General features: G+C 42.4%; 1 protein-coding gene across 1 annotated transcript in view; it reads right to left on the reverse strand.

Moving 5' to 3' along the window:
• Positions 1-20,000, reverse strand: part of LOC126985616 (dipeptidase 1-like) — a 130,931-nt gene that overhangs the window by 91,262 nt on the left and 19,669 nt on the right. Inside the window, exons 2-3 of the mRNA XM_050840772.1 lie at positions 10,666-10,831; positions 7,109-7,286 (exon numbers count right to left, since the gene is read on the reverse strand). Of these exons, the coding sequence (XP_050696729.1) occupies positions 7,109-7,286; positions 10,666-10,831 (344 nt within the window). The remainder of the gene's footprint in view (positions 1-7,108; positions 7,287-10,665; positions 10,832-20,000) is intronic.

Raw genomic sequence — 20,000 nt, forward strand, 5'->3', positions numbered from 1 at the left:
AAGGGAAAGATAGACGAAATGAGATGAGGGGAAGGAAAGGAAGAAGAGAGAAGGAAGGAGATTAGAGAAAAGAAGGAAGGGAAAGGAAGGGAAAGGAAGAGAAGGGAAGAGAAGAGGTGAGAGAGGGCAAGGGAAACAAAGACAAGATTATTTGAGGGAAGGGAAGGGAAGGGGAGAGAAGAGAAGAGAAGAAGAGAAGGGAAGAGGAGTGATAAGAGAAGGGAACGAGAAGGGTGAAGATGACAAGATTATGATAATTAGCTACCAACCATCTTACCTCCTTCCCTCCCTTCCTCCCTCCCTCCCTCCCTTCCTCTCTTCCTCCCTCCCTTCCTCTCTTCCTCCCTCCCTCCTTACCTGCCTACCTCTCTACCTGTAAAGCCACCCACTTAACCTAACATAACCTATTTACACACACACGCACACACACACACACACACACACACACACACACACACACACACACACACACACACACACACACACACACACACACACACACACACACACACACACACTTTCCCTCCCTTCTCTTATCTAATCTCTTCTCCTTTCTTCTCTTCTCTTTACTTAGAAAAAAATAATAGAAGTTCAAACGAGGATAGAAGTAAGAAAAAGGAAAGTAGCACACACACACACACACACACACACACACACACACACACACACACACACACACACACACACACACACACACTTAATCCACTCAGCCGGCCATCACTCGGGGACTGGATTACTGAAAGCGCCGAGTGGATTATCCGAAATGCCTTCCGGACCTAAGATGAATGGATCCTGTTTCGCGAGTGTTTCAAGTTTCACGGAGGAGTACGCTTGGATGAAACTTAAGAGGGGATTTCGTTTAGGTCTATCTCCTTCTTTCTTTCTTTTTCTTTGTTTTTGTTTTTTGTTCTCATGATTAACCTAGTTTCTTCTCTACTGTTTCACTCGAGTTTTAAGTTTCGCGGAGCATAATCAAGAGGAGAGGAAACAAAGAGGTGGAGTATAGCTTCTCTTTCTCTTTTTCTCTCTTTTATCTCTTGTTTTTGCTCTCAAAGTAACGTATTTTTCTCTCCTGTTTCACCCGAGTTTTAAGTTTCACGGAGTATAACAAAGAGGAGAGGAAACTAAGAGGTGGAATATAGCTTCTCTTTTTCTCTTTTTCTCTCTTTATCTATTGTTTTTGCTCTCATTGGTAACCTGTTTTTCTCTCCTGTTTCACCCGAGTTTCAAGTTTCACGGAGTATAACAAAGAGGAGAGGAAACTTAGAGGTGGATTATAGCTTCTCTCTTTCTCTTTTTCTCTCTTTTCTCTCTTGTTTTTGCTCTCAAAGTAACGTATTTTTCTCTCCTGTTTCACCCGAGTTTCAAGTTTCGCGGAGTATAACAAAGAGGAGAGGAAACTAAGAGGTGGAGTATAGCTTCTCTCTTTCTCTTTTTCTCTCTTTTCTCTCTTGTTTTTGCTCTCAAAGTAACGTATTTTTCTCTCCTGTTTCACCCGAGTTTCAAGTTTCACGGAGTATAACAAAGAGGAGAGGAAACTAAGAGGTGGAATATAGCTTCTCTTTTTCTCTTTTTCTCTCTTTATCTATTGTTTTTGCTCTCATTGGTAACCTGTTTTTCTCTCCTGTTTCACCCGAGTTTCAAGTTTCGCGGAGTATAATCAAGAGGAGAGGAAAGTAAGAGGTGGAATATAGCTTCTCTTTTTCTCTTTTTCTCTCTTTTCTCTCTTGTTTTTGCTCTCAAAGTAACGTATTTTTCTCTCCTGTTTCACCCGAGTTTCAAGTTTCACGGAGTATAACAAAGAGGAGAGGAAACTAAGAGGTGGATTATAGTTTCTCTCTTTCTCTTTTTCTCTCATTTTCTTTCTTGTTTTGGCTCTCATTAGTAACCTATTTTTCTCTACTGTTTCACCCGAGTTTCAAGTTTCGCGGAGTATAACAAAGAGGAGAGGAAACTAAGAGGTGGAGTATAGCTTCTGTCTTTCTCTTTTTCTCTCTTTTCTCTCTTGTTTTTGCTCTCAAAGTAACGTATTTTTCTCTCCTGTTTCACCCGAGTTTCAAGTTTCGCGGAGTATAAGCAGAAGAAGAAACTTAAGTGGTGATTACGTTTTGCGCTGTCTCTTTCTATCTTTCTTTCTTTTTCTTTTGTTTTTGTTCTCATAAGTAATCAGTTTTAGTCTGTCCTGTTTCACTCCAGTTTCAAGTTTCACGAAATATCACCACGAAGAAGAAAGAAACTAAGAGATGAAGTTCCCTTTCGCTATTTGTTACTCTTTCTTTCTCTTCTGTATTTTCTCTCATATATTCCTCATTTTCTCTTCTGTTTCAAGTGGAGTTTCGTTTCAGTCTCTCTCTCTCTCTCTCTCTCTCTCTCTCTCTCTCTCTCTCTCTCTCTCTCTCTCTCTCTCTCTCTCGAACAATGCAACCGATATCAGAAAAAGATTAAAAAACACACAAATAAAACCAGACAAAAAAAATGTATATTCGTGTTGAAATCCTGATGATGGAAAAAAGAAAGTTTGCAAATGAAGAGCGACGGGAACTATTTTTCTTTCTTTTTTTTCTTTTTCTATGTGTTTGTGTGTGTTTGTGTGTGTGTGTGTGTTTGTGTGTGTGGGTGTGGGTGGGTGGGGGGCTATTTTTCCTTTTCCTCTTCTGATAACCATTTTTTTCTATTATTTTCCTTTTATTTTCCTCCTCCTCTTCCTCCTCCTCTTCCTCTAATTGCTCCTCTTCCTTTGCACTCCCTCTCCTCCTCCACCTCCACACCTACTCTCTTCTTCCTAATCTTCTTCTAACAATGCTTATCCTCCTCCTCCTCCTCCTCCTCTTCCTCCTCGGACTTCCCGCCTTAAAAACAAATATAAAATAGTTGTTTGTTCTATTTTCGACAGCCATCCTCTCTCTCTCTCTCTCTCTCTCTCTCTCTCTCTCTCTCTCTCTCTCTCTCTCTCTCTCTCTCTCTCTCTCTCTCTCATTTATACATCTAATCTTCTTATTCCTCCTCTCCTCCTTCTCCTCCTCTTCTTACTGTTACCAAATATCTCTCTTTCTCCTTTCCTTTTTCTTCCTTTCCATCCTTCCACCACCACCACCACCACCACCACCACCACTTTCACTTTTTATACCACCTTTCATCTCAGGTAAGAAGGTAGTAGAGTTTACACCTGCGTCCAATTAAGAGAGAATTTACCTGTGATAAGCTGAAAGTGAGAGTGACCAGGTGAGAGAGAGAGAGAGAGAGAGAGAGAGAGAGAGAGAGAGAGAGAGAGAGAGAGAGAGAGTATTCAACGTCACTTTATGAATATTTTCCTCTAAAACCACCACAGTTTTTTCCTCCTCCTCCTCCTCCTCCTCCTCCTCCCCCTCCTCCTCCTCCTCCTCCTCTCTCTCTCTCTCTCTCTCTCTCTCTCTCTCTCTCTCTCTCTCTCTCTCTCTCTCTCTCTCTCTCTCTCTCTCTCTCTCTCTCTCTCTCTCTCTCTCTCTCTCTCTCTCTCTCTACGTATACTTTTTTTCTTTTTTTCTTTTTTTTGTCTTTATTTCTATAGTTGATAGTCGTTTTGTTTTCTTCTTTGTTTTTCTTCTTTCTTCTCTCTCCTTCCTTCCTTTCTTTTTCTTTCTATCTTTCTTTCTTCCTCCTCCTCTCCTCCTCCTAATCCTCCTCCTCCTCCTCCTCCTCTTCCGTTTCTCCTTATTCTTCCTCTATTTCTTCCTCCTCTCATTCTCGTATATCTCCTTTCCTTGCCCTTTCCTCCTCTCTTCTTCTTTATCTTATTACTTTGCTTTCTCCTTCATCATTACTTTTATTATTATTATTATTATTATTATTATTATTATTATTATTATTATTATTATTATTATTATTATTATTATTATTATTATTATTATTATTATTATTATTATTATTATTATTATTATTATTATTATTATTATTATTATTATTATTATTATTATTATTACTATTATTATTATTAGTAGTAGTAGTAGTAGTACTATTATTACTTGGATCCTTTCTTTGTTTCGTCTGTTTCCTTCTTTTTCTTCTTTTTCTCTTTGTTTTATTCTCTTTCTTTTCCTTTTCCTTTCTTTGTTTCATCTCTTACACGTGTTCTTGTTATTTTCCTTCCTACTCCTCCTCCTCCTCCTCCTCCTCCTCCTCCTCCTTCCTCTTCTTCCCAATATATGTTGACATCAAATATTCAGCATCCCATCTTCTCCTTCCTCTTCTTCTTCCTCTTCTCCTTCCTCTTCTTCTTCCTCTTCCTCTTCCTCTCCATCTTTCTTCCGTATTCATGTCTGTCACCCTCCTCCTCTCCTTTGTCGTCCTCCTCTTCCCTCCTCCTCCTCCTCCTCCTCCTCCTCCTCCTCCTCCTGCTTCTTCTCCTCTTCCTCCTCCTCCTCTTCGTTCTTTTCTTTCCTTCCTTCTTTACTTATTTATTGGTTTGACTTTTCACTTTTCCTCCAACTCCTCCTCCTCCTCCTCCTCCTCCTTCTCCTCCTCCTCCACCTCCTCCTCCTCCTCCTCCTCCTCCTCCTCCTCCTCGTCTTCCAGAAAACATAGTTCTCCTCATATTTCCCTCGGTCTTCTTCCTCTCCCTCCTCTTCTTCTTCTTCTTCCTCCTCCTCCTCCTCCTCCTCCTCCTCCTCCTCCTCCTCCTCCTCTTCTTCTCCTCTTCTCCTCCTAGGAATATGGCTTTTCATTTTTCTTCCTTTCCTCCTCCTCCTCCTCCTCCTCCTCCTCCTCCTGCTACGCTTCCTTCTCTCTATATATCTTCCTCATATATTTTCCTTCCTCTTTCTTTGCCTCCTCCTTCTCCTCCCCTTCCTCCTCCTCCTCCTCCCCTTCCTCCTCCTCCTCCTCCTCCTCTTCAACAAACTTTCCCTTGCTGAGGACACTTTTGTAACTCTCTCTCTCTCTCTCTCTCTCTCTCTCTCTCTCTCTCTCTCTTATTCTCCCATTTCCACTTTTTTCCTCACTATTTTCTCTTCATTTCTCTCTCTCTCTCTCTCTCTCTCTCTCTCTCTCTCTCTCTCTCTCTCTCTCTCTCTCTCTCTCTCTCTCTCTCTCTCTCTCTCTCTCTCTCTCTCTCTCTCGGATTATTATAACTTTCGTCCTGTTTTCTTTTTTTTTATTTTCGTTGTTTTTTCTTTCTTATTTTTGTCTTGGTTTTTATGATTCTCTCTCTCTCTCTCTCTCTCTCTCTCTCTCTCTCTCTCTCTCTCTCTCTCTCTCTCTCTCTCTCTCTCTCTCTCTCTCTCTCTCTCTCTCTCTCTCTCTCTCTCTCTCTCTCTCTCTCTCTTCTTTCCTTTTTTCTTCCTTCCCACTCTTTTCTTCCTTATACATGCAATCCTACCCTCTTCTTCCTCCTCGTCTTTTTCCTCCTTCCCTTACACAAACTAAAAACACCCCCACGCAAACATTTTCCCCCTACATGTATACTGAGGGGAGGCTGTGGCTGAGTGGTTCGCGTCCTGCCCGCTGCTACAAACTGGCAATTTCTCAGTGACCGGCCGGGTGCCCTAAGACTGACTACCCATGTGCTGTCCCGTTGACCACCTATCAACCCGGACTCTGGATTCTCTCTACAAGGAGTAAAAAAGATGTTAAAAAGTTAAGAAAAAAATGAAAAGAAAACACGAATAATTAAGAAAAAAAGGAAAAAGTTGAAAATGATAAGGAAAACTCAGGAAAAGAGAAAGGACAAAGCAAGAAAAAGTAGGAAGTAGAGTCGGACTAGGATTCCTGAGTTCCTGGGGGCAGCATGAGCCTAGCAAGATGGAGCCACTATAAACACTTGCCTGCGCTGTAACGGACTAGGGCTGACCACGTAAAAAAATGACAACAAACATACACCAACATTCATTACCCCGACCTCACATTACACTCACCCTATCCCCCCATCTCCCCCCACCACACATACAGTCCCCTCCCCCTTCCCCTACAATCCACTACCCCTCCTCTCCCCCACCACACATACAGTCTCCTCCCCGTCCCTACAATCCTACCCTCTCCCTCCTCTTCCCCACCACATACAGTCTCCTCCCCTCTTCCCTACAATCCACTACCCCTCTCCCTCCTCTCCCCACATACAGTCTCCTCCCCGTCCCCTACAATCCTCCTCTTCCCCCACCACACATACAGTCTCCTCCCCCTTCCCCTACAATCCACTACCCCTCTCCCTCCTCTCCCCCCACCACACATACAGTCTCCTCCCCCGTCCCCTACAATCCACTACCCCTCTCCCTCCTCTTCCCCCACCACACATACAGTCTCCTCCCCCTTCCCCCTGCCCCTCCCTCCTCTCCCCACCACATACAGTCTCCTCCCCTTCCCTACAATCCACTGCCTCTCCCTCCTCTCCCCCACCACACATACAGTCTCCTCCCCGTCCCCTACAATCCCCCACCACACATACAGTCTCCTCCCCTTCCCCTTCAGTCCACTACCCTCTCCCTCCTCCCCCACCACATACAGTCTCCTCCCTGTCCCCCTCCTCTTCCCTCACCACATACAGTCTCCTCCCCTTCCACTACAATCCCCACCACACATACAGTCTCCTCCCCCTTCCCCTACAATCCACTACCCCTCTCCCTCCTCTCCCCCCACAGACATCCCACGCCATTTCCTCTCCCTCTCCCTAAACACACATACATACACAACCTTTGACCTTCCCTCTTACCTCCCCCCCCCTCAGAAACACACAACCCCTCCCCAGCGTTGCCAGATTATCGTATTCACCACATTGTACTTATTACTTTTAAGCCTCAAACTCTCGTACCTCCACAAATAACGATAGAAAATTGAAGTTAGCGTTAAAACTCCTATTTATTGATGTATGTTTGTTTGTTTTTGCTACAGTCATCAGTCAGAAACTACGAAAATGCAATGTGATGTGTACGATAATTTGCCAACGCTGCCCCTCCTCTCCCCTCCCCACCTGTTCCCTCCCCTCCCCCCCTCCCCACCTGTTCCCTCACCTCCCCCCCTCCCCACCTTGTCCCTCCCCTCCCCCCCTCCCCACTTGTTCCCTCCCCTCCCCCCCTCCCCACTTGTTCCCTCCCCTCCCCACCCCTCCCCACCTGTTCCCTCCACTTTTCCCCCTACTCACCCATCAATGAGGGGGTACTCCGACATGAGTTTCTTCGCCATCTGCAGCCTCTCCTCCAGGGTGGCCGACGGGTCCCCCCTGAAGGCGAGGGGGACGCCGACCCCCACCCCTGCCGCGGCCGCCACTAGGAAGACCAGCCCCACTAGCCACCAGTGACGCGTGCTCAGCTCACCGCCTACTGGAAAAAAGGGGTAAAAGGGGGAATGAGTTGACGGGTGCGTGGGAGTGGGGACTGGTGCGTGGAGGGTGAGTGAGAAAACTGGGGGGTTTGGGTGTGAGAGGGGTGTGTGAGAAAAATGGGGGGTTTGGGTGTGAGAGGGGGGGTGAGAAAAATGGGGGGTTTGGGTGTGAGAGGGGTGAGAAAATGGGGGTTGTGTGAGAGGGGGGAGAAAAAAGGGGGGTTGAGAGGGGGTGAGAAAAATGGGGGTTTGGTTGTGAGAGGGGGGGGAGAAAAATGGGGGGTTGGGTGTGAGAGGGGGGGGAGGAAAATGGGGGTTTGGGTGTGAGAGGGGGGGGAGAAAAATGAGGGTTGGGTGTGAGAGAAGAAAAATGGGGGTTTGGTTGTGAGAGGAGAAAAATGGGTGGGTGAGAGGAGGAAAAGTGAAAAGAGAGAGAGAGAGAGAGAGAGAGAGAGAGAGAGAGATAGAGAGAGAGAGCGAGAGAGAGAGAGAGAGAGAGAGAGAGAGAGAGAGAGAGAGAGAGAGAGAGAGAGAGAGAGAGAGAGAGAGAGAGAGAGAGAGAATCACCACCTCTACCACCCTTCTTTTTCTCCCTCTCTATCTCTCATCCTCTCTCTCCTACACCATAACACCACCACCACCATCACCATCCTCTTATTTCTCCTATTTCCCCTTTATTAACAGTCTTCTAACTCACACATATATTAGTTTAGACCCTCACCTCATACCTGGTTGTAGTATGAGAGAGAGAGAGAGAGAGAGAGAGAGAGAGAGAGAGAGAGAGAGAGAGAGAGAGAGAGAGAGAGAGAGAGAGAGAGAGAGAGAGACAGACAGACAGACAGAGAGAAAGAGGAAGCCACAATGAAAGAATCGCACAAAACACAAGTCAATTTAGCTCGAATGGTGACCTGAAACGCCGCCCTTGAAGGTGTGTGACAGGCGGTCAGGTGTGAGAGAGAGAGAGAGAGAGAGAGAGAGAGAGAGAGAGAGAGAGAGAGAGAGAGAGAGAGAGAGAGAGAGAGAGAGAGAAGAGAAGAGAAGAGAAGAGAAGAGAAGGGAAGAGAAGAGTAGAGAAGAGAAATGAAGAGAAGTGAAGAGATGAAAAACAAGAAAAGGAGAAAAATTATACAGAAAAAAATTGATATACAGAAAGACGGACAAACATATAGATAAACAAGTGTTAATAGCACAAAAACGTGCTAGATCGGCGTCGCCTGACCCTCCAACACACCCCCAACATTTATATTATGCAACTAGGAGTCTAAAATGGAAAATGCTGAAAAGTAAAGATGGCGCCACTATAAACACTTGTCTACGCCACAACGGGCTGGGGCCGACCATCAGGCCCTACTATGAAGGCCTACCGGCGCCACAGGCCAAGACGTAAAACAAAAAAAACTGACTTTGTTTATAATGCCATGTTGTAGGGTTCATCAAGGCTCAAATGTTATTATACAATGTCATGTCTACAATGCAATGTGGTTAGAAGAGAGAGAGAGAGAGAGAGAGAGAGAGAGAGAGAGAGAGAGAGAGAGAGAGAGAGAGAGAGAGAGAGAGAGAGAGAGAGAGAGAGAGAGAGAGAGAGAGAGAGAGAGAGAGAGAGGATAAAGTGGTCAGACTCAAAGGATCGTTGAATGGTTGAGAAAAGTGAGAGAGAGAGAGAGAGAGAGAGAGAGAGAGAGAGAGAGAGAGAGAGAGAGAGAGAGAGAGAGAGAGAGAGAGTGAGAGTGAGAGAGAGAGAGAGAAAAGTGTGCAAGAGAGTGAGAGAGAGAGAGGGGGGAGGGGGCGTGAAATGGCACAAGGGAAGGAGATAAGAGAGTCAAGAGATGGAGGAAGAAAGGAGGAAAATTGAGAGAGAGAGAGAGAGAGAGAGAGAGAGAGAGAGAGTGTGTGTGTGTGTGTGTGTGTGACAAACGAGAGGTGAGCAAGGAAGAATGAAGGACGAAGGAGAGAAGTGTAAAGAATATATAGATAGAAAAAGAGAAGGAGAGGAGAGAAGAAAGAGGAGGAGGAGGAGAGAGATAAAACAGGATTGCAGGAGGAAGAAAGAATATGATGGAGGAAAGAAGTGAAAAATAAAGTTGAGAGAGAGAGAGAGAGAGAGAGAGAGAGAGAGAGAAGGAAAGAGGAAAGTAACAGAGATAAAGCAAAAAAGAAAAAGAAAAAAAGAAGACTGATGAAAGAGGAGGAGGAAGAGGAAGAGGAGGAGGAGGAGGAGGAGGAGGAGGAGGAGGAGGAGGAGGAGGAAGGGATAAAAGGGGAGAAAGAAAATACTGATTGTTTGTTAAAGAAGATATGGTGGAGAGAGAGAGAGAGAGAGAGAGAGAGAGAGAGAGAGAAAATCAGTGGAATTCAGGTGAAGAAAAAAATGGAAAGAGGAACTCAAAGACGAAAGAAGAGGAGAAAAGAAGGAAAAGGAGGAGAAAGAAGGAATATGGAGGAAAGGAAGGAAGGAGGGAAGAAGTAAGAGAGAAGGAAAGAAAGGAAAGCAAATACTGATAATAAATAAGGTAAAAATGCTACCGTATGGAGAGAGAGAGAGAGAGAGAGAGAGAGAGAGAGAGAGAGAGAGAGAGAGAGAGAGAAAAAAGGAAGGAAGGAGAGGAAGGGAAGCGAGATGGAGGAGAGAGGTAAGAGAGAGGAAGAAAGGGAGGAGGAAGGGAGGAAGAAAAATGAGGGTGTAGGAAAATGCTAATGGTAAGGAAGAGAGAAATGATACCGTGGAGAGAAGGGAGGAAAAAATGGAGAGAAAAAAGGAGGAGAAGGAGGAGGAGGAGGAGGAGGGTCAGAAAAGGTGAGGAAGAGGAGGAGGCAAGGGGAGAAATGGAGAAGATGAGGAGGAGGGAGGGAGGGAAGGAAGGAAGGAAGGAAGGAAGGAAGGAAGGAAGGAAGGAAGGAAGGAAAGAAGGAAGGAAGGAAGATTAAGACGTCTAAGTAATCTCTCTCTCTCTCTCTCTCTCTCTCTCTCTCTCTCTCTCTCTCTCTCTCTCTCTCCGGGGGAAAGATTAACAGTATTTTCTGGTCTTCATTTTTCTTGACAGCCTTGATAGGAAGAGGCGTTAGAGATTGATTAACTCTCTCTCTCTCTCTCTCTCTCTCTCTCTCTCTCTCTCTCTCTCTCTCTCTCTCTCTCTCTCTCTCTCTCTCTCTCTCTCTCTCCTCCGATTAGCATTTTCCTACCCCATCAGTTTTCTCCCTTCCTTCCTCCTCCCTTTCTTCTTCTCGTATCCTCACACCTCACCTTCCTCACCTTTCCATCTTCTCTCCTCTTCCTCCTCCTCTTTTTTTCACTCCATTCTTTCCTCCCTTCTCTCCACGGTATCACTTCCCTCTCCCTTACCACTAGCGTTTTCCTGCCCCATCCCTTCCTTCCCTCACCTTTACGTCTGTTGGCGAACCCGTTGGAGGAGGTCGAGCGCGGTGAGTCGAGGTAGGAGAGCTGCGTGTACACGGTGGAAGGGTCGTGGCGACAAGTTTCGGCGCTGCAGCTGCTGTGGCTTCTGGAGATGTGCGAGACAGCGGGGCAGCCACCCTCCAGTAGGCTCTGAAGGGGAGAGAACGGGAGAGTGAGAAGGTGAAGGAGGAGGGGGAGGGGAAGAAAGGTTGAGAAGGTGAAGGAAGAGGGTGAAAAAGTGTAATGACTATAGAGAATTAGAGGACTGGTGGTAAAATGGACGAAAAGGAGCTAAGAGAGAAGGAGAGTGTGAGAGAGCAAGAAAAGGAGAGTTAGAAGATGATGATTCAATGAAGAGTTAGAAAAGAGAAGGAAAGAAAAGGAGACGAAAGAAAGAGGAAGGCAGGGTGAGAAGGTGAAGGAAGAAGAGGGGAGAGTTAGGAAGGTGAGAAGGTGTAAAGACTATGGAGAGTAAGAGGATAGGTGGTAAAAAGGACGAAAAGAAGGAACTAAGAGAGAGGGAGAGTATGAGAGAGCATGAAGAAGAGAGTTAGAAGATGGAGAGTTAGAAAAGAGAATGAAAGAAAAGGAGACGAAAACAAGAAACAAAGAAACGAAGGAGTGTGAGAAGATGAAGGAAGAGAAAGAAAAGGAAAGAAAAGAGATGAAGTCAGTGAGCAGTTTGAGGAGAAAGAGAAAGAAAAGAGAACGAAAAGAAGAAAGTTGTTGAAAGAAGTTGAAAGAGAAACGAAAACTGAGGATGTGAATAAACAAAGAAAAAAACGAAAGAGAGTAGAAGAGGAAAGAAGGGTTAGAAGCGAACACAATGAATAGAATAAAAGTGATGTAAAGAAAGAATAAAAGTATAAATTAGAAGAGAAAGTTACAAAAAGGAGAATAAAGAGCGTGAGAGGAAAAGGAGAAAGATTTGCTTGTGAGGAAAGTTAGAGGAGGAGAAGAGAGAGAGAGAGAGAGAGAGAGAGAGAGAGAGAGAGAGAGAGAGAGAGAGAGAGAGAGAGAGAGAGAGAGAGAGAGAGAGAGAAATGAGAGCGGTAAAGATATCTGTGAAGGAAAGAAAAACGGGAAAAAAGAGAGGAAAAGTGTAAATAGAGAGAGAGAAAGATTGGGCTGTTCAGTGGAAAGGTCAGATGAGAGAGAAAAAAAACAAGAAAAAGAGGAGAAAGAAAGAAAAGAGAAAGAAAAAGGACTATCAGAAGAAGAGGAAGGTTGGGTAAGGTTGTTGAGGTAAGGAAAAGTAACCCAAAAAATAAAAAAAAAATAAAAAATACTGAAGGAAAGAAAAGGAAAATAAGACAATGATATCCTGAGCGTGTGTGCGTGTGTGCGTGCATGTGTGTGTGTCTGGGGTGGGGAATAAAGGGGATAAAATGGAAAGGTTATGAGATGGGGAGGTTATTTATGTAGATGGGGAGGAAGGAAGGGAGGAAAAGAAAGAGGGAGAGGCGGAAGAGTACATTTTGTGAGAGGGAGAGAGGAAGGGAGGGCTAAGGGAAGAGAGAGGGAGGGAGGGAGGAAAGGAGTAGAGGAAGATGGAGGAAAGAGGGAGGAGGAAAGGATAGGGGGAGGAGAAGGAAGGGAGAGGAGAGGGGGGGAGGAGTGAGGTAAGGGAATGGAAAAGAGAGAAAGGAGAGAGGGAGAGAGAGAGTAATGGGAGAGAGAGAGAGAGAGAGAGAGAGAGAGAGAGAGAGAGAGAGAGAGAGTAATGGGAGAGAGATAAAAAGAGGAAAGAAAGAGAGAGAAAAAACAAACGAAGATACAAAAGAAATAAAGTAAGTTAGAAACACACACACACACACACACGCGCGCAATCAGCCACTCCTTTCAACCTAAACAAATCACGCTGAGAGACGAACACACACACACACACACACACACACACACACACACACACACACACACACACACACACACACACACACACACACACACACACACACACACACACACACACACACATACCAATGACAGAACCTAACAAATGCTAGCCATATATTTCCTCCTCCTCCTCCTCCTCCTCCTCCTCTTCCTCCTCCTTCTTCTCCTCTTCCTCCTCCTCCTCTGCGGCTTAACTCAGATGGAATTGAAATACTCATAATCCAACTTCATATGTCATCTTTTTTTTTTGTAATCTCCTTTTTTTATTTCTTAAGTCATTCTAAATCTCTCTCTCTCTCTCTCTCTCTCTCTCTCTCTCTTGGTAATCTTGTTTTTGTCATTATTTTCACCTTTTTTTTGGATTTATCTTCGTTTTTTTATTCTTTGTGTTTTTGTTTGTTTATTTTTTTGTTTTGTTTTTCGTATCTTCCTTCCTTCGTTCTTTATCTTATCTTTCTTTCTGTGTGTGTGTGTGTGTGTGTGTGTGTGTGTGTGTGTGTGTTTGGAAAATATGACTGCGGTGTGAATTTCCATCCTGCCCATTAATCACCAACAAAACAAACACGATCAACAAACACCTCATTACCAGTCATCACCATCACCACCATCACCACCACCATCACCACCACCACCACCACGATTTATACCCTCACCACCTTACATCACCACCACCACCACTATAACCACCACCACCACCACCACGATTTATACCCTCACCACCTTACATCACCACCACCACCACAACCACCACCACCACCATCACCATCACCACCACTACTATACCACCACCACAACCACCACCACGATTTATACCCTCACCACCTTACATCACCACCACCACCACAACCACCACCACCACCACCATCACCATCACCACCACCACTATAACCACCACCACCACCACGATTTATACCCTCACCACCTTACATCACCACCACCACAACCACCACCACCACAATCACCACCACGCCAGCCACTCGAGACACGGACCTAAATTAAGGACACTAAATTTCTCCTCTTTAATTGGGATCTGCTAATTGCCGCGACCACCAGAGGGAGGGGGGAGGGAAGGGACGGGGCGGGGCTTAAGTGGTGGGAGGGGCTACAGTGGTGACGTCATAACTATAATCATCATCAGGAGGAGGCGAAGGCATATATAAGGGGTGCAAATGGGGTCTTTGGAGTCAGTTGTCGGCCGGAGTTCGTTGGGTTCGCATTGGTACGAAATGGTGCAGTAATTAGGATTGTTTTTGTTTGTTTTGTTTTTGTTTTTGTTTTTGAGTGTATAAAGATGTTCCTTACTAATTGGTGCAAAGTAATTAGTCTTGTTTTTTTTGTTTTTGTTTTTTTGCTTTTTTTCTGGAATACTTAAAAATCCAAAAGAAAATGTATCTTCGTATTTTATCAGCTCATATTTTCCTTTTGTTTCCTCTTCTTTTCCTTTCTTTTATTCTCCTTTTTCCGTTATTTTCTCTTTTCTTTTTCCCCCTTTTTCCTTCTTTCTCCTTTTTCCCATTTTTTCTTTATTCCCTTTCTTTTTTCCCTTTTTTCTCTTTTTCCCCTGCTTTTCCTTTTTTTCCTTTTTTTTCCTTTTTCCTTTTTTCCTTCTTTCCTTTTCTTCAACTTCTATTTCTATTTTTTTCTCTTTTCTTTCTTCCTTTTTTTCCTTCTCTCTCCTTTTTCCCTTTCTTTTATTTTTTTATTCCCTTTCTTTTTCCCCTTTTTCTCTTTTTCCCCTGTTTTCCTTTTCCCTTTTTTCCTTCTCTCCCTTTTTCACTTTTTTTCTTTTTTCCCTGTTCATCCCCTTTCTTCTTTTTTCTTTACTTTTTCCAATTATCCTTTTTTTTCTTTTTTCCTTTCTTTTTTTCCTTTTTCCTTTTTTCTTATTTCCCTTATTCCTGTTTTTCCTCTTTCACCATTTCATTTTTGGGGGAATATTCAAAAACGCAAAAATTTATCTTCGTGTGTTATCATCTCCTATTTCTCTTCTGTTTCAACTTCTTTATTTCCTTTCTCTAATTCATCCTATCTCTTAAACTATCTACCTACTTATCAATCTGCTTTCCTCTTTATCTATCTGTCTAACTATCTATCTATCTATATATTTTTATGTTTATCTATCTACCTATCTGTTGGTGTTGTTTTTGTGTCTGAAGTCATTTTTTTACAGTAAAGATGATGAAAAAATAAAACACATAATTTACCTGTGTTTTTTTTCATTTAATTGTCAGGTGTTTTTTGCCAATTAGTCTTTGTTTTATTTATTTATTTATTTTGGAGTGTGTGTAAATATATGTAAACACGAAACTAATAACCGTAGACTTTTATTTGCTTTTTTTTTTTTGGTAATAAGACTTTTTTTTCAGTACAGGTGATCAAAATAAACCTACATAAGTTACCTGTATTTTTTGTATATCAGGTGTGTGAAGCTAATTAGTGTTTTTTTTTAATATGTAAATACAAAAAAAATGTGCTAAGTTATAATACAGTTTTCCTTTCTCCCTTTCTCCCTCTTTTCCCTTTTTCTCTTTTTCCCTGCTTTTCCTTTTTCCCTCTATTTTTTTATTTTTTCCTTCTTTCCCTTTCTTCATTTTTTTCCTTTTTTCCCTCTTCATCCCCCTTTCTTCTTTTTTCTTTACTTTTTTTCCAATTTTCCCTTTTTTTCTTTTTCTTTCTCTTCTATTCTCTCTCCCTTTTGCATCTTCACTTTTTCCGTCTCTCTCCTTTCCTCTTTCCCTCTCCTTCATTTCCTCCTACCTCTTCTCTTCTCTTCACCTAATCTGTTCTCTTTCCTCTTCCTCCCTCCCCTTCCTCTCTCTTTCCCTCACTCTCTATCCCTTTCTTCCCTCTTCATCTCGTTTCCCTTTCCCCTCTCTCTTCCTCCTTCCTCTTTCTTCCTTTTCAATGTCTTTCCCTTTCCTTCTCTTCTCTCCCACTAACTCCTTCCCCTTTTATCTCTCTCTTCTTCTTTTCTATTCTTCCTCTTTTTCCCTCTTCCAATGTCTTTCCCTTACCCTTTCTTCTCTCCCACTAACTCCTTTCCCCTTTAACTCTCTCTCTTCCCATTTTCTCCTCTCCCTCTTTTCCCCTCTATTCCTCTTTTCTACTCTCAACCTATTTTCTTCTCACTCTCTTTCCCCCTTTTCCCTTATCTTTTCCCTTCTTTCCTCCTCTATGCATTTTCTTTCTCTTCTCCTCATCTCTCTCTTCCCTTTCCCCACTTCTCCATTCTTTCCCCTTCTTCTTTCCCTTCTTTCTCTTCCCTTTTTTCCCTTTATCTTCCCCATTCCCATCTTCTTCCTTCATTCTCTCCCCTTTTCCCCTCTATCCTCCCCTTTTCCCTCTCTATTCATTTCCCTCTCTCCTTTTTCTCTTCTCCCTTCTCTCACTCCATCCCATTTCTCCTGTCTCCATTTCCTCTCATCTCCCCTCCCTCTCTTCCCCTCTCCTCCCTTCTCCCTCTCTCCCATTACCCCACCCTCCCATTTCCCCTTCTCTCCCCTCCCATATCTGATCAAGTTCTATTAAAAAAAAATGTTTATAATTGGCTATTTGTCCGCCCCTAATCGCAATCCTACATATTGAAGCCATTGTGTTATCTGTCAATGTATAGACGAGAGAACACATGTATAAACGGAAGGACAAATGTATAAAGGGGAGAACGAATGTGTAAATAATAGAAGAAATGAATGAACGAGAGAAGAAAAGTATAACTACAAGAAGAAAAGTATAAATGATTGAACAAGTTAATCAAAATGAGAAGAAAAGTATAAACGCGAGGGGAAAAGAATAAACGTGAGAAGAAAATGTATAAATGCTTGAACAGAGGAATCAACGTGACAACAAAAGTATAAATGCAAGAAGAAAAGTATAAATGATTGAAGAAGTTAATCAAAATGAGAACAAAAGTATAAACGCTAGACCAAAAGAATAACGCGAGAAGAAAATGTATAAATGATAGAACAAATGAATCACCGTGACAACAAAAGTATAAATGAAAGAAGAAAAGTATAAATGAAGTAACAAAAGTGTAATAGGAAGAAAGAATGCATCAATACGAGAACAAATATATGAACGCGAGAGGAAAAGTATAGACGCCAGAACTCATGTATAAACGATACAAAAAATACATGACTAGCGTGAACGAATGTACAAAATAAAGTGTTACCAAAAAAATGGGTGTCAAATTAATGATAGATAAAGAATAATAGAAAAAATAAGTGTACAAACAATTAATGAAGTATGTTGTTATAAAGAATGGAGATTATTGTGAACTTTTATTTATTATGTTTTTTGTTTGTGTTGTTTTATTTATATTTCACGGATTGTTTTAATGAATTTCGTGTATACAGTTAAACACACACACACACACACACACACACACACACACACACAGACACAGAGAGAGAGAGAGAGAGAGAGAGAGAGAGAGAGAGAGAGAGAGAGAGAGAGAGAGAGAAGCAGGCTTAATCCGAGTAACAAAATGACACAACATGAGAAAGTTTTACGAGTGGAGGAAAATTTTAAACTGCCATCACCATTTTTCAGACTCTCTCTCTCTCTCTCTCTCTCTCTCTCTCTCTCTCTCTAAATGACAAATTAAACGAAAAATATGACTCGAAAAATTTAAAAGTGGAAAGTTTTTGGCTCAGTATCAACATCTTCTCCCTTTGATTTTTTTTTTTACTTTTTCTCTTTTACTCTTTATTTCCTTCCTGCTTTCCCTTCTTCTCTATTTCTTCCTACGAGTATTAACTTATCTTTCTATCTACATATCTAACTATCACTATTTAAATATGTACTATCTATCTTCCTGTCCGGCTAACTTCATATCTATCTATCTATCTAATTATCTACCTTTGTTTATCTGTCTATCTATCTATCTATCTATCTATCTAATCTCTACCAAAAATATCAGGTACACAAAAACCACACAAATATTAATCTTCACGTGACACACACACACACACACACACGCACACACACACACACACACACACACACACAGACACGTACACTCACGCAAATTAAAAAGCCGTCAAACTCACAAAGTCCTTCGCCGCTGTATCACTGACACATAATTGGGGCTAAAACTCGTATGATTGCCATGTATTGCGTGTGTGTGTGTGTGTGTGTGTGTGTGTGTGTGTGTGTGTGTGTGTGTGTGAATTGACGTTTTGTGTATAATTATGTATGTATATATGACTGCATTGTGTGTATGTATTTATGTATGTATGTGTATGTATGTGTGTGTGTGTATGTATGTATGTATGAAAGAATCAGAGAAGAAGATATTGCAAAGATAAAAGTTAAGGTTCTCTCTCTCTCTCTCTCTCTCTCTCTCTCTCTCTCTCTCTCTCTCTCTCTCTCTCAGGAATGCACATTTTCATCATGAGAGAGAGAGAGAGAGAGAGAGAGAGAGAGAGAGAGAGAGAGAGAGAGAGAGAGAGAGAGAGAGAGTTGTTTATGTTATCTTCGTTTAATCTATTTATATTCAACTTATTTTCTTATTAGTTTTTTTTATTAACTTTATTGTTCTCTATCTGCGTGTGTTTGTGTGTGTGTGTGTGTGTGTGTGTGTGTGTGTGTGTGTGTGTGTGTGTGTGTGTGCGCACGTGTGTGTGTGTGTGTGCACGTGTGTGTGTGTGTGTGTGTGTGTGTGTGTGTGTGTGTGTGTGTGTGTGTGTGTGTGTGTGTGTGTGTGTGTGTGTGTGTGTGTGTGTGTGTGTGTGTGTGTGTTTTCTTTCCGTTTTAATGTTTATTTTATGTTCGTGTGTCCTGCTTGTTTACTCTCTCTCTCTCTCTCTCTCTCTCTCTCTCTCTCTCTCTCTCTCTCTCTCTCTCTCTCTCTCTCTCTCTCTCTCTATCTCTCTCACTCACACACACACACACACACACACACACACACACACACACACACACACACACACACACACACACACACACCTGGGACTGTCTTGCTAAGTTGACCCTTAAATCACCTCTACTTTTGGCCTCTTTTTCAGGAAACAACTTAAAACTTCCCACTGTGACAGGAGGAGGAGGAGGAGGAGGAAGAGGAGGAAAAGAACTTGAGAGGTAAAAAGGAGATGAAGGTTCTGTGAGCTGGTGAGGTCAGGAAGAGTAATAAGAGGAGGAGGAGGAGGAGGAGAAGGAGGAGGAGGAGGAGGAAAAGAACGTGAGAGATAAAAAGGAGATGAAGGTTCTGTGAGCTGGTGAGGTCAGGAAGAGTAATAAGAGGAGGAGGAGGAGGAGGAGGAGGAGGAGGAGGAGGGAAGAGAAGTTGCAGTAGGAAAATGTGGAGATAACAGAAAGAAAGAAATCAGCGCATTAAGAAAAGGAGGAGGAGGAAAAGGAAGAGGAGAAGGAGGAGAATGGAGAAGCAAGAAAAAGAGGAGGAGGAAGAGGAAGAAAAGTAGAACGGGAAGGAGAATTAAAAACAGGAAAAGAGGAGGAGGAAGAGGAGGAGGAGGAGGACGAGGAAAAGGAAAACAAAAACAATGAAAAGGACGAGAACGGAGAAAAGGAAGAAAAAAATAAATGAAAGAGGAGGATAATCAATGTATTTTTTTTTTTTGCATTATAAAGAAAAAAGAAAAAAAACAAGAAAAGCAAGACAAAAGAAGAAGAGCTAAAACAAGAAAAAAAGATAACTAAAACTCGCCCAAAAGAAACAAATAAAACAAACAAAAGAAAGAAGGAAAGAAGAAAGAAAGAAAAAGTTATCAGAACCATAAAAAGAAAGTCCCAGACAAGCAATTTTCACCTTTAATTATCTTTGTTCTCTTCTCTTTAACAGGTAAAAATTTCCAGGTAGGTGAAAAACTAAGGTAGGAAGAAGGGAAAGAGGGAAGGAAGGAAGGAAGGAAGGAAGGAGGGAGGGAAGGAGGGAGGGAGGGATGGAAAGAAGGAAGGAAGGAAGGAAGGAAGGAGGAAGGAAGGAAGGAGGGAGGGAAGGAAGAAAGGAAGGAAGAAAAATTGAAGGGATAGAAGGAAGGAATGAGGAAAAGGAAGAAGAAAGGAAGGAAGGAAGGAAGACAGGAAGAAAGGAGGAAATGAAGCTAGGAATGACTGCAGGGAGAAAGGAATGAAGAAAGGAAGGAAGAGGGAGGAAATGAAGGAAGGACAGAAAGAAGGAAAGAAAAGGGAAGAAAAAAGTGAAGAAAAATAAGTAGGAAGGAAGGAAGGAAAGAACAATGAAAGACTGAACGAACGAATGAATGAATGAAGGAAGGAAGGAAAGAAAGAAAGAAGAAAAAAAAGGAGGAAAAAGTCGAAGAAATAAAGGTATGTAGATAGGGTGAAAGGTAAACAAACAAACAGGTAAGAAACAAGAGAGGTAGAAAATAAGATAAACACACTCAAAGATAGGTAGACATATAGATAAGTAGAAATATAACAAGATAGATAAACAAGTAAACAG

Source organism: Eriocheir sinensis, chromosome 60, assembly GCF_024679095.1.
Source record: "Eriocheir sinensis breed Jianghai 21 chromosome 60, ASM2467909v1, whole genome shotgun sequence".
In the NCBI taxonomy this organism is placed as follows: domain Eukaryota; kingdom Metazoa; phylum Arthropoda; class Malacostraca; order Decapoda; family Varunidae; genus Eriocheir; species Eriocheir sinensis.